The following is a 12,646-nucleotide window of genomic DNA, read 5'->3' as shown; positions in this document are numbered from 1 at the left end:
TTGTACAGACTGTTTTACTGTTTTAATTGTAGTTCTGTGTACTTTTCTTGGATGGGGCTGGCATGTTTATTTGTTTTCTGGCAATATGATGTGAGATTTTCAAAGCGTTTTGTTGTACATGCTGATGTGTCAGAATCCTTTACATTCAACTTTTCTAAGAAAAGCATTTTCAGTCTTGTAGTGTGTGCTTACAGTAACTAATTTTGTTGAAAATGGTTTCAAGTTACTCAAATTTGTACAGGACTGTAAAGATTTGTTGACAGCAAAACGTTGAAGAAAGAGCTTATAGAATAAAAGCTATAAAGTATATATTAGAATCTGCAAACAATGGAGAATTATGTAATATATTGTACAAATGTAAGCAAAGGCGCTGAAATAAAATGCCATAGTTTGTGAAAAAAAATAAAATAAAATTACAAAACAAAAAATACCAAGTTCGGAAGAGGATGAGGGCCAATAGGCTCTCTTACGCTTTGCTTGTGATTATCTTATCAAGTTGAATATTCACATATCGTACAAACCAGGAATTGCTCTACAGGGCACACACCAAGAGAAACTCGTGTAAATGTACACCAGGAGACACGTGCCAGAATCTCCAATGCAGCACTTTTTATAACTAAGGCAAACAAAAGAACTGGAAACAGCCCAAATGGCCACCACAGAGGAATGGATAAATAAATAATGGTATAATCACACAATGATAATATTTCATGCAACAATACGAATATATTGGCAATACTTTAAGTGAAAAGAGTAAGTCCCAAGTGACATCTTACTGTATGACACTCTTCTTATAAAGTAGAGACAACTAAAACTAAACCATAGACCCAGCTGCTATTGAGCCAACTCCAACTCACGGGCGACTCCATGCGTGTCAGAGTAGGACTGTGCTCCATAGGGTTCGGCTGATTTTTCTGAAATAAATTGCCAGGGCTTTCTTTCAAGGTGCCTCTGGGTAGACTCAAACCTTCAACCTTTCGGTTAACAGCTGAGTGCGTTAATCGTTTGCACCACCCGGGGTCTACAAACTAAACCAAAGATACCTATAATTTTTAGAAATATATATGTGTGTGTGTGTGTATGTACAGTCACACGTCACTTGCTTAATGTCCATAATATGTTCTGTGAAATAGGATGTTATGTGATTTGGAAGTTGTGGGAACACCATATTGCATATACAAGAGACATGAGATACACTATTGCATGCGGGAAGCTGTTGCAAATGCAGTTACGTCCAATACGTTCCATTCTCTGATCTGAATTTCTGAACTCTATTATAACCTTATGGAATCACGATGTATATGCAGTCAGACTTTACCTAAATGGATGTTAAGTGGCGCATGACTGTATGTACATATATTATATGTTAAAACTGTATATAAAAAGGCAAGGGAATGATATAAACACAAGACTTGGGATACAGGTTACAATGGATAGAAGAGAAGCACAAAGGTTGATGATGTGAATCATTGGCAATGTATTAATTTTAGTGGTGGGTGGTGGGCTTACAGGTGCTTCTTATTATTAATAATAAACAAGTAAATAAATACAAGTGTCTTCTCCATGACTGGTCATAATAGTGTGTCATGAAACAAAGATTATGACAATTTCAATTTTGTGTAAATGAGATTAAAATAAAGATAAAGGAAAAAATATTGGTAGGTGTTATTTAATTCAATGGAATGGATTAGTAACTCTACTAATAATTTAGCTTTTAGACTCTAATTTTATTTCCCCTTCTCATTTTCTGTAAAAAATGCCTAATTGGGAATAACTGTCAGTGCACTGGTGCTTTCTAAAAAGACTACTTCAACAGAAAGATATAAATGGAAAGGTAAATGTAGTGTGGAAACCACCACAAACTCTTGGTTAAGGCACAGCTGGGTCCCTGAGCATAAATAAGGAAGCAAGTTGGTGAGAGAAAAAAATAAACTGGGCAGGGTTAGACACCTGGAGGAGTCCGTGGGTGGTGCAAATGGTTAATGTGCTCAGCTGCTAACTGAAAGGCTGGCAGTTCAAGTCCACTTCAGAGGCACCTCAAAAGAAAGACCTGGCAATTTGCTTCCAAAAAAATCAGCCATTGAAAACTCTGCGAAGCACAGTTATAATCTGACACACATGGGGTCGCAATAAGTCAGAGTTGACTCAACGGCAACTGTTTTTTGTTTTTTGACACTTGAAGCAATAAAAGTTTCCATGATGCCAGTTCTTGAAGGTAATTAAGCCTTGAAAGAGAGCAGACGATTTCCACTAAGAATATGCACAATTATGAAAAGTTTCTATATGTGTTTTGAAGCACCAAAAATCCACAGTACGATAAGCTGTTCTAATAATAAAATAATTTGTAAATTAGAAGTTTTTTCAACAACTGGTTGAGCCCATTTGTGTGTAAGCAGAGCTCTGAGGATATTCCTTGGTTACATAATTACGGACTTGCCCAGTTTATAGTTCTCTTATTTCTCCACCATCCTTTTCTGTCTCCTCTTATTTCCCTCTTTACAGATTCACATGCTTTGGTCTCATCCTGGTCCATCAGGCTGGTGACTAATTCACCAATGCTAATTTTTTTTTCGTCTCACATAAATGCTGAGGAATGTTTCTCATGTGTTCAGGTGGTGTGGTTTCTGTTGAATCCCCTGCAGCAATGATTAAGTATCCAATGATCTTGACGAAATCATCCCTTTTAATTTATAAATGTTGATTGACCCTAGTAGGGAAGGGGATCATAGGTATTAAGTTTTTATGCACTTATACCTCTTTATGTAATGTATTTGAAATTAATCTGAGAATGTGATATTAAACACATGCCAACTGCTTTTGACTTAATGAAGCGTATAAAACAGCCTGTAAGAATCACCGGTGTTTCTGAGTTTGTCACCAAACAGATTTTAAGTTTGTTTATACCTCTTATAATTTGGTGATGCAAACAGTTAATGCATTGGACTGCTAAAGATTGGAGGTTCAAATCCACCCAGAGATGACTCAGAAGAAAGGCCTAGTAATCTACTTCCAAAAAATCAGTCATTGAAAACCCTATGGAGCACAGTTCTACTCTGATACATGTGGGGTCCCTATGAGTCAGAACTCGATGGTAACTGTTTTTTTAATTTGTACTTGGTCGTGGTACTATAGGTTGGTCTCTCAAGAGTTTGATCTTTAGACGTATCAGTGTTGTACTGAGAAGATCCAGATTGTTAACTATGCTTACAATAAAATAAGCACATAAACAAATGTATTCATATTGCACTTCTGTTTTTAGACCGTGCTAGATGCAGGTGGGGTGGGAGAGGGGGCGGTAGTGAGGGTTTTCAATATTTAAGAAGGCTCAGTTCCTAGGGAGTAGAAAGCAAGAGTGGAGTAAACTGAGTTCTGTTTATTTAATAATAATAGCAGCTAACGGTTGAGTCCTTTGTACTGCTTATGTCATCAATATTTGCAGAAAATAAAAGCTGTGCACTCGAAACAAACTATATATAGCCCTCAACCCAAGACTGTAAGAAATTTGAAGGCTCATATGTGCCTAAGATGTTTTCTATGGGGAAAGTGAAAATCCTGGGTGGCATTTGATTTCTGCTTTTAGAAAGGACTAGATTTCGAACAAAGCTAGAGATATGAGTGGGGAAGTGTGGAAAAGAAACAGTAGAATTTTACAATTAAAAGACTTAGAGATCTAGCTTTAACCCAAGAGGAAGAAACTTAGACCTAGAGACCTGAGCTTCCAGCTGGTTCCAGAGTTTCCCAAGCCAAGTCCGTTCACTATTTAATGCTGTTTCTATCACACTAAGTTGAACAAAGAATAAGTGGTGAGATGGAAAGAGCCTAAGAAGACAAGACAGAAACACCATTTGGGCCAATTTGGCATCAAGACCACTTCCATCCTTAAATCCATGACAGAATCTAATGTCTATAGCTGGGAGACCCAAACTCTCACAGAGGCAATGTCAAGCTGCTTGAAAGGCAATTTTACCAGCAGAGACCACAGAATTTACTTGAATGCCAGCAGACAGAACACGATTACTAGCAGTAAATTATGTAGAAGTGTGAGTAGGAGTCTCCCCATACTGATGTTTTAAAAGACTTTACACTCTTAAATACCTCTCAGTGGAGAATTTTGCTGGATTAAACATGTATATCCACCACTTGCCTGTCAGTTTTTTGTACTGTGGTGGCTTACATGTTGCTATGATGCTGGAAGCTATGCCACCAGTATTTCAAATATCAGCAGGGTCATCCATGGTGGACAGGTTTCAGAAGATCTTGCAGACTAAGATGGACTAGGAAGAAAGACCTGGCACTCTACTTCCAAAAATTAGGCAATGCATACATTTAGATCACAACAGAATATTGTCCATATAGTGCTGAAAGATGAGCCCTCTAGGTTGAAAAGCGCCCAAAATATGCAGTGGCCACAGCAATAGACTCAAGCATAGCAATCAATGATCATGAAGATGGCGCGGGACTGGGCAACGTTTCGTTCTGTTTTAGCTGCGGGTCGCCATGAGTCAGAGTGGACGCAACGGCAACTAACAAGGAAACGTGGAGAATGGATCACAGAACACTCTGAACTAGGTTTGCCTGTCAGCAGAGGAGACAGAAGAAGTGATTCAATGACACCCTAAAATACACGTTCAAAGTGTGTGCTAGAACAATGGACACAGTGCAACAGCAGCTAAGCCTGGAGAGCTTACTAGTCCTTTTAGCGAAGGCTCTCGGCTTCAGTCAAAAAACGGGGCTCAGCTGGCTGCAGCTGTGACCCACACATGCGCTTTGGCGCTGGTCAGTTCCGTTATTCCTGTAAATCCCTAAAATATTCATCAGAAGCAGCATTTATTAACACAAAGTCCCCTGATACAGACACAGCTTAATAGAATGTAGCATGTAATAAAGGCAAACAAAGCCCCGAGGGTATTTATAGGACGGAAGAGATTTTTTTCAGGTTGTTGATCCTCCAGCTTCTAGAAGGTAATTGCTTGGTGGGGAGAGGAGGTCAGCGGAAACAGTGATTCATCAAGGAGGAAAATCTCTAAGTCAGTACGGTGACTTTTTCTAAATATTCAAAGTAACTTTCTCAGAATACTGTTTTAATACTTTTCCCCACTCTTTCCTTCCAAGTTTACTTTCACCAGTTCACGATCATGATTTACAGTTTCTTTCACCTCTAGTTCCTTAGCAAGAGTTCTTTCTCTGATCTGTTGCTTCCTCCTGACCTCTTGGACTTGACATGTCTTCAAAGAAAAGAAATCAATTGGTTTAACACAAGATGAATAGATTCCTACAGCAGAGCAAGGACAAAGTCTCAGAGGGACTTCTCGCTAGGCCATGTTACCAGAGATAATAGGCTACCGCGAAACTCAAGGAATGTCACTGTGTTCTTCAGACATTTAAGTAAAGGTTCTCGGCTCCTGTAATTTTTTTTTTTCTTGAAGGTCGCAGAAGAGTCTTTAATGTGTTAGACAGTATAAGGTACTGGGATACAGCCCACGGGCCGGAAGAGAATGAGAAGGGTGAAATTAACACAGTGAAGAAGATGGGCAAGAAAATAATTGTGTCAGCTAAGTACTGAATTTAACCTTCTTGAATAGCTCTGTTTAGTTAACATTTCTTTTTGATCATTTTCTCAATATTCAAACTTGCACCCATTATGAAATTTCCTTCAGCTTCGTATCCTTCTCATTCCTCTAATTTACTCACCCATCCTTTCATTAAGTACTTGACATCTGGCATTATTCTGCCCACTGGAATACACTGATAAATAAGAGTTTATATTCTAGTTGGAGTAGACATTTAATAAACAGGTAGGCAAACAAATAAAAAGTGTAATTTCAGATACTGGTAGATAATGTAAATAGGGGCTCCATTTATGTGAGGCCCTTGGTAAAGAGTTTGGATTTTATTCTATCTTTAATAGGAAACCATTGGAAGGCTTTCAGTAGGCAGCTATGTTAGCAGAGCTATGTTTTAAAAGGATGATCTAGTTGCTGTGTGAAGAATGGACTGTAAGGGGGTAAAAGCAGAAGCTGGGACTATTTTAGGAGGTTGCTGATTTAGAACGGAGCCCCGGTGCTGTAGTGGTTAAGAGCTCAGCTGCTAACCATACGGTTGGCAGTTTGAATCTACCAGCCACTCCTTGAAAACCCTATGGGGCAGTTCTATTCTGTCCTATAGGGTCGCTATGAGTTGAAATCGACTCGACAGCAACAGGTTTGGTTTTTTTGATTTGGAGTATGGTTTGGATATAGAGCCACCAAGTCTTACAGATGGAGGATAAGATGAATTGGGGTTTGTGTAACATGAAAAGAGGAATCAAAGATGATTCCTAGGCATGGGCTTAAACAATAGGGTAGATCGAATTCCTCTGCAGAGGAATTCTCAACCTAGTTGCTTCTTTTTGTTATTAGTTGCTGTCAAATCAGTTCTAACTTATGGCGACCTTATGTATAACAGAACGAAACATTGCCTGGTCCTGCACCATCTTCATGATTGTTGGTATGTTTGAGACCGTTGCTGTGGCGATTGAGTTAATCCATCTCATTGAGAGTTTCTCTTGTTTTTACTGACCCTATACTTTTCCAAACATGTCCTTTTCTAGTGATTGGTCTTTCCTAATAATGTATGCAGAGGAAGAGTGCCAAAGTCTCTCCATCCTCGCTTCTAAGGAATATTCTGGTTGTATTTCTTTTAAGACTCATTTGTTCTTTCTTCTGGCAATCCATGATATATTCAATATTCTTTGTCAACAACACAATTTCAATTTATCAGTTCTTCTATGTTCCTGTTTTGTCCAGCTGTCGCATGCATATGAGGCAATTGAAACACCATGGCTTGGGTCAGGTGCGCCTTAGTCATCGAAGTGACACCTTTGCTTTTTAATTTATTTTCTATTTTGTACCACATGTATATGTGCTCAAATAATGAAGTGACTACATGATAAAGAATTCAAGTGTTATTCAGTGAGAAATACATGAATATGCTCAAACCCTTATGTCTTCCAAAATCATGTATCCAATTTTATATTTGACATCTCCACTTGGATTTCTGTGAGACATTTTAGACGTAACATTTTCAAATAAAATTATTTAGTCTACTCCTGGCCCTAAACCTTTCCATCCCTAGTGTTCCCCATCTCCGTAAGTGGTATTTCTATTCACATGGCTGCTCAAGCTAAAAACCTGATAGACTTCTTCCCCACCTCATCCAATCCATCAGCAAGCACTACTTTTCAATGGTTCAAAATGTATCAAGGCCATCCACTTTCTTTTTTTATTTTATTTTATTTATTTTGTTGCTGTTGTCGAGAGTATACACAGCAAAACATACACCAATTCACCAGTTTCTGCGTGCACCATTGCGTGACATTGATTACATTCTTTGAGTTGTTCAACCATTCTCACCTTCCTTTACTGAGTTGTTCCTCCCCCATTAACGTAAATTCACTGCCCTCTAAGGTTGCTATCTTTCAAGTTGCTGTTGTCAATTTGACTCCATATAGCTAGTTCTTAAAAGAGCATAATGCTCAAGACAGACCTTTTTTACTAGTTAAGCTAAACTACTGTTTGATTTTCAGAAGACTTCAGGGAACATCTTTGGTTTAAGGTTTAAAGATTATCTCAGGGCAATAGTTTCAGGAGATCATCCAAACTTCGTGACCTCAGGAAGTCTAGAGTCCATGAGAATTTTAAATTCTATTCTATATTTTCCCCCCTTTTGATCAGGATTCTTCCACAGTATCTTTGATCAAAATGTTCAGTAACGATAGCTGGGCTCCATCCAGTTATTCTGGTCTCATGGTAAAGGAGGCAGTTGTTCATGGAGGCAATTAGCCACACATTCCATTTCCTCCGTCTATTCCTGATACCCTTTTTTCCTCTGTCGCTCCAGGTGAATAGAGACCAATTGTCATGACTTGGGTGGTCACGTGCAAGCTTTTAAGACTCCAAGCACTATGCAATGAACTAGGAGGTAGAACAGAAGCACTAAACAAGTTATTAGGCCAGTTAACTGGGATGTCCTATGAAACCATGACCCTAAACCTCCAAACCAAGAAACCAAATCCCATGAGGTTTTGGTTGCACATAAGCAGCCTTAACAGCTACTCTCTTTTTTTTTTTTTTTTTTTTTTTTGGCTTTGTCTTAGACTAGATTCTCTAGAGAAGCAAAACCAGTAAAGCATGTAAATATGTATATATATAGACAGATTTATGTTAAGGAAATGGCTCATGCAGTTATAGAAGCTGGAATTCTATGGGTCAGGATAGAGTCTTCTGATTCACATAGCTGCCGGGGCTGCCGAACCCAAGATCAGCAAGTTAGACAGCAGGGCTCTGACTCACAAGCAGCCAAGACCTACAAATTCCAAGATTGGCAGACAAGACAGCAGGTAAGTTTCTAGCTCAAGTCCCAAGAACTGGCGGTCAGACAAACAGGAGCCAGCTGCAGGATTCAGTGTGAGCAAAACTCATGAGCCTTGCCAAAAGGTCCACCTATACTGGATGCAGGCCACCCCCCCAAGGAAACTCACTTTCAACTGCTTGGCTACTCACAGCAGATACCATCATGGAGATGATCACATTATATCATATCTTATCATGGAGATGATCACATCATTATACAGCTGCCAGGCTACATCATAACTTCCAAACCACTGAGAATCATAGCCCAGCCAAGTTGACACACAACCTTAACCACCACAGTCTTTGATGTAAATATGTCTATCACACAACTTTTGCAAATTCAACTTTTTATAGGTGTACAACTTATTGACAGCAATTACAGTAATCAGCTGTGCAACCCTACCCTTAATGCAATATTTCCATCATTGTTAATCCCTGCTTTCCCCTTCCTCTCACCCCTGGTAATCACTAGTAAACTTTAGTAAACTAGTAAAATTTGCTTTTTCTTGTCTTTTATGTAAACGAGGTCATACAATATTTGTCCTTTTGTGATTGACTTATTTTACTCAGCATAATGTCTTCCAGCTCTATCCATATTGTAGCATAATCGAGACTTCATTTCTCCTACTTGCTGAGTGGTATTCCATTGTATGTATGTGTTACATTTTGTTTATCCATTCATCTGTTGATGGACATTTAGGTTGTTTCCACATTTGGCTATTGTAAATAGTGTCACAGTGAACATTGGTGTACAAGTTTCTGTTTGAGTCTCTGCTTTCAAGTCTTTTGAGTACGTACCTAGGAGTGGAATTGCTCGGTCATATGGTAGTTCTATTTTTAGTTTTTTGAGGAACTTTCACACTGTTTTCCACAATGGCTGTACCATTTTGCATTCCCAGCAGCAACAGGTAAATCTTCCAATTTCCCCCCATCCAAGCCAACATCTGTTATTTTCTTTTTTTTTAATTTTTTTTTTTTTATCTTATCTTAGAGGGAGTGAAATGGTATTTCATTGTGGTTTTGACTTGCATCTCTCCGATGGCTAATGACACTGAGCATCTTTTCAGGTGTTTGGTGGCCATTCGGATGTCCTCTTTCATGAAATGTCTATTCAAGTCCTTTGCCCATTTTATGATTGGGTTATTTGTCTTTTTATTGTTAAGCTGTTGAACTTCTATATATATATTAGTTATTAGATTCTTGTTGGATATATGGTTTCTGAAGCTATTCTCCTAGTTGGTAGCTTGTCTTTTCACTTTTTTGACCATCCACTTTTCTTCACTGCTGCCATCCTAGTGCAAGTCTTTACCATATCAGCCTCCTGTCTGATCTATCTTGACTTCTTACAGTCTGCTAGTCATTCTCCACATATTAATCTCAAGGATCTTTTAAAATCACAATAAGACTTCATCTCACTTACTTTGGATGTCATCAGGAGGGACTAATCACTGGAGAAGGAAATCACGCTTGGTAAATTAGAGGGTCAGCGAAAAACAAGTCTCTCAATTAGATAGATTGACATAGTGGCTGCAACAGTGGGCTCAAACATAGCAATGATTGTGAGGATGATGTAGGCAACATTTTGTTCTGTTATACATAAGGTTGCTATGAGTCAGAGTTAACTCAAGACACCTAACAACATCAACAACAACTTAAGTGCTTAGAATCCTCCAATGGCTTTCCATTGCTCTTAGAATACAATCCGATCCCTTGCCTTGCCCTATAAGATCCTAGGAGCTCTGGCTAGGCCAGTCTCTCCAGCCTCATCTCCTACTACTCTTCTCCAGCCTCATTCTGCTCCTGCCATGCTTTCTGCTCCTTAAACATGTCAGGCTTAGTATTGCCAAAGGGTTTCTCTTCTTCCTGTTCCCTCTGCCTGAAAGACCGTTTCCCTAGATCTTCACATGGTTGGTTCCTTCTCATTATTCAGGTCTGAGGTCCTCAGATTGAACACCCCTGACTATACTCTCTAAAGAGTCACCCTCCCCCAAGACACTCTCTACATCACTCCTGTCTTTGAATTTCTTTCATAATGCTTATCCTTAACTGAAATTATCATCTTACTGTATTTGATTTCTTCTTCCCTATCTCTCTCCTCCCTGGAATGCTCACCACCATATCCCTGATGCCTACAACAATGTTGTAGCACATAGCAGGTACTCAGTAAGGTTTTGCTGAATGCATGAGTTCTCATTTGTGCAAAATTTTGGTAGGAAATCATTGGATGGAAGCCCAGTATGAAGAAATGACAGCATATGTCACATCCAGTGACCAATAAGGCATGTTAAAGCATTCCTTAATATTTTGAAACTTAGAATCAGAAATGCTAAAGCAGCTGTCAGAGTATTTTGGGGAAAAGATAGTAAGGAAGGGAGACCAAATAACAAAACACTGTATAAATACATCTGTAGTTTAAAGTATACTAATCTACATATAGCCTAGAACATTGTCTGGAACAAAGTAGACCCTCAATAAATATTTGTAGAGTAAATAAATGATTAGACCAAAGGTGGAAACAAATAGTTAAGTTTTAACTGACAGGGATATCTTTATTCCAAAATAAGAGTTCTGTTGGGGGACGGGGGAGGGGATACAGTTTACTTGGGGCAACTCCATGTTAAACTGAACTAGCTCGGGCACCCTAACGATGGAAGCAGAGAGTGAGCCCTTGCTACATCTCCCTGGGTGTGGGGCAGGTCCCAGCATGCCAGCTCCTCTTACCCGCTTAGTGAGAAGTGAGCGCCTCACTCTGCCACTTTACCAGCTCATTGTTATTGTTGTTAGGGTCTGTCGAGTCGGTTCCGACTCACAGCAACACTACATGCAACAGAACAAAACCAGCTCGTTAGAACAGGCAAATAAGTCAGGGGACCAACAAATAGGGATTATTCCCAACTTCTCAAATAATTAGTGAACATCCAATGTCATAATTTTGCTTTAGCTTTATGTTTCTTTACCCTTTCATTCTTAGTAGATGGTATAAACTAAGCTATTAACCAAGGGGAGGGGAACATGTTTTTATAAAAATGACTTCTTAGACTAATATCTGTTTTTTTTTTTTTTTTTTTTAAAGTAGCTGATTTGGAGATAAAATCAAGTTCAATTTGCTGGACTTTCTGTTTTCAAGAACTGCTAAGACAAAATGATAAGGAAAACAGATTCCTTTGTATTTAATGGATAGGAACAAATTAAAAAACTGGAAAAGCACAAATTAAAATACTGGAAAAGAGCAAATTAAAATACTGTGTTTAAAAGAGATGTGTTTAAATACCAGAAAAGTTTACACAAGAAAATTAACAATCTGTACAAGTGATTAATAATAGCCATTAAGAGTAATCATAATTAATATGATGCCACTCACGGTAATAATTTGTCCCAATAGATTCTTACCAAGCCACCACCAATGACAGCAATTTTTTTCCTCTGAGCGTCAGATGAATCCATAACTGCCGAGGTGTCTTTCATAAATGTGGCTACTTCTGTCACTTAGGGAACTGTCTCTCCTACTCACTGAGTCTCTCAGTCTTTATATTGCTCAGAGCCCCATGCGTTTCCTGAGCCAAGGAGGCAGTGTTAGGTCAAGGCTAATCTACCTTGAATTTAGAGGATAGTATTTAACCCCTTAGTAGCCTAAAGTAGAATCAACTCAGCTTAAGAAAAAAAGGTAATTTATTGCAATAACCAAATTTTGAAAAAGTCAGCCAAGTGAAGACATTTCTGTCTTATGTGTAAGACACAGATTTTTTTAAACACAGCTTTATGGCTTTTTTTTTTTTTTTCCTTTTTCGAAGGCGGGTATTCTCAGTTTCATTTTCATTCATGATTAACCATGAATGAAACTTCCCTTGTGTGAAGTCCCAAAGCACTTTCATACTTCTCTTAAAGGGTAAGACGACATGGCTTCATTCACCCACAGATTATTCTTGTTATTAAGACCAGTCAGACATTTCTCCAAAAGGTTTCTCATGGGTTGTCTTTACTAGACTGTACCAGAGAAAAATTTTTTAACTGTGTAACTGATCATATTTTCTTTTTAAAAATTACATTGAAATTAAGATCATCTTTTATCAAAGGACACCACTAAGAAAGTGAAAAGGCAGGTCATACAATGGAAAAAGTGCTAGAAAACTTAGAATCTAATTTGTACATCACCAATACAGATGGTCGTAAAGTAGAGGGTCAGTGAGAAAGAGGAAGACCTTCAAGGAAATGGATTGACGCGGTGGCTGCAACAATGGGCTCAAGCATAACAGTGA

General features: G+C 38.6%; 1 protein-coding gene across 1 annotated transcript in view; it reads right to left on the bottom strand.

The window, feature by feature from the left end:
* KMO (kynurenine 3-monooxygenase) overlaps positions 1-12,011 on the bottom strand; it is a 60,648-nt gene extending 48,637 nt beyond the window's left edge. The window contains 1 exon segment of the mRNA XM_023730874.1: positions 11,781-12,011. Within this exon segment, the coding sequence (XP_023586642.1) occupies positions 11,781-11,855 (75 nt within the window). The 5' untranslated portion in view covers positions 11,856-12,011.
* Positions 12,012-12,646: the final 635 nt, after the last annotated feature.

Source organism: Trichechus manatus, unplaced genomic scaffold, assembly GCF_000243295.1.
Source record: "Trichechus manatus latirostris isolate Lorelei unplaced genomic scaffold, TriManLat1.0 scaffold00039, whole genome shotgun sequence".
NCBI lineage: Eukaryota > Metazoa > Chordata > Mammalia > Sirenia > Trichechidae > Trichechus > Trichechus manatus.
Note: the sequence above shows the minus strand (reverse complement) of the source record. Positions and strands in the feature narration are given on the sequence as shown.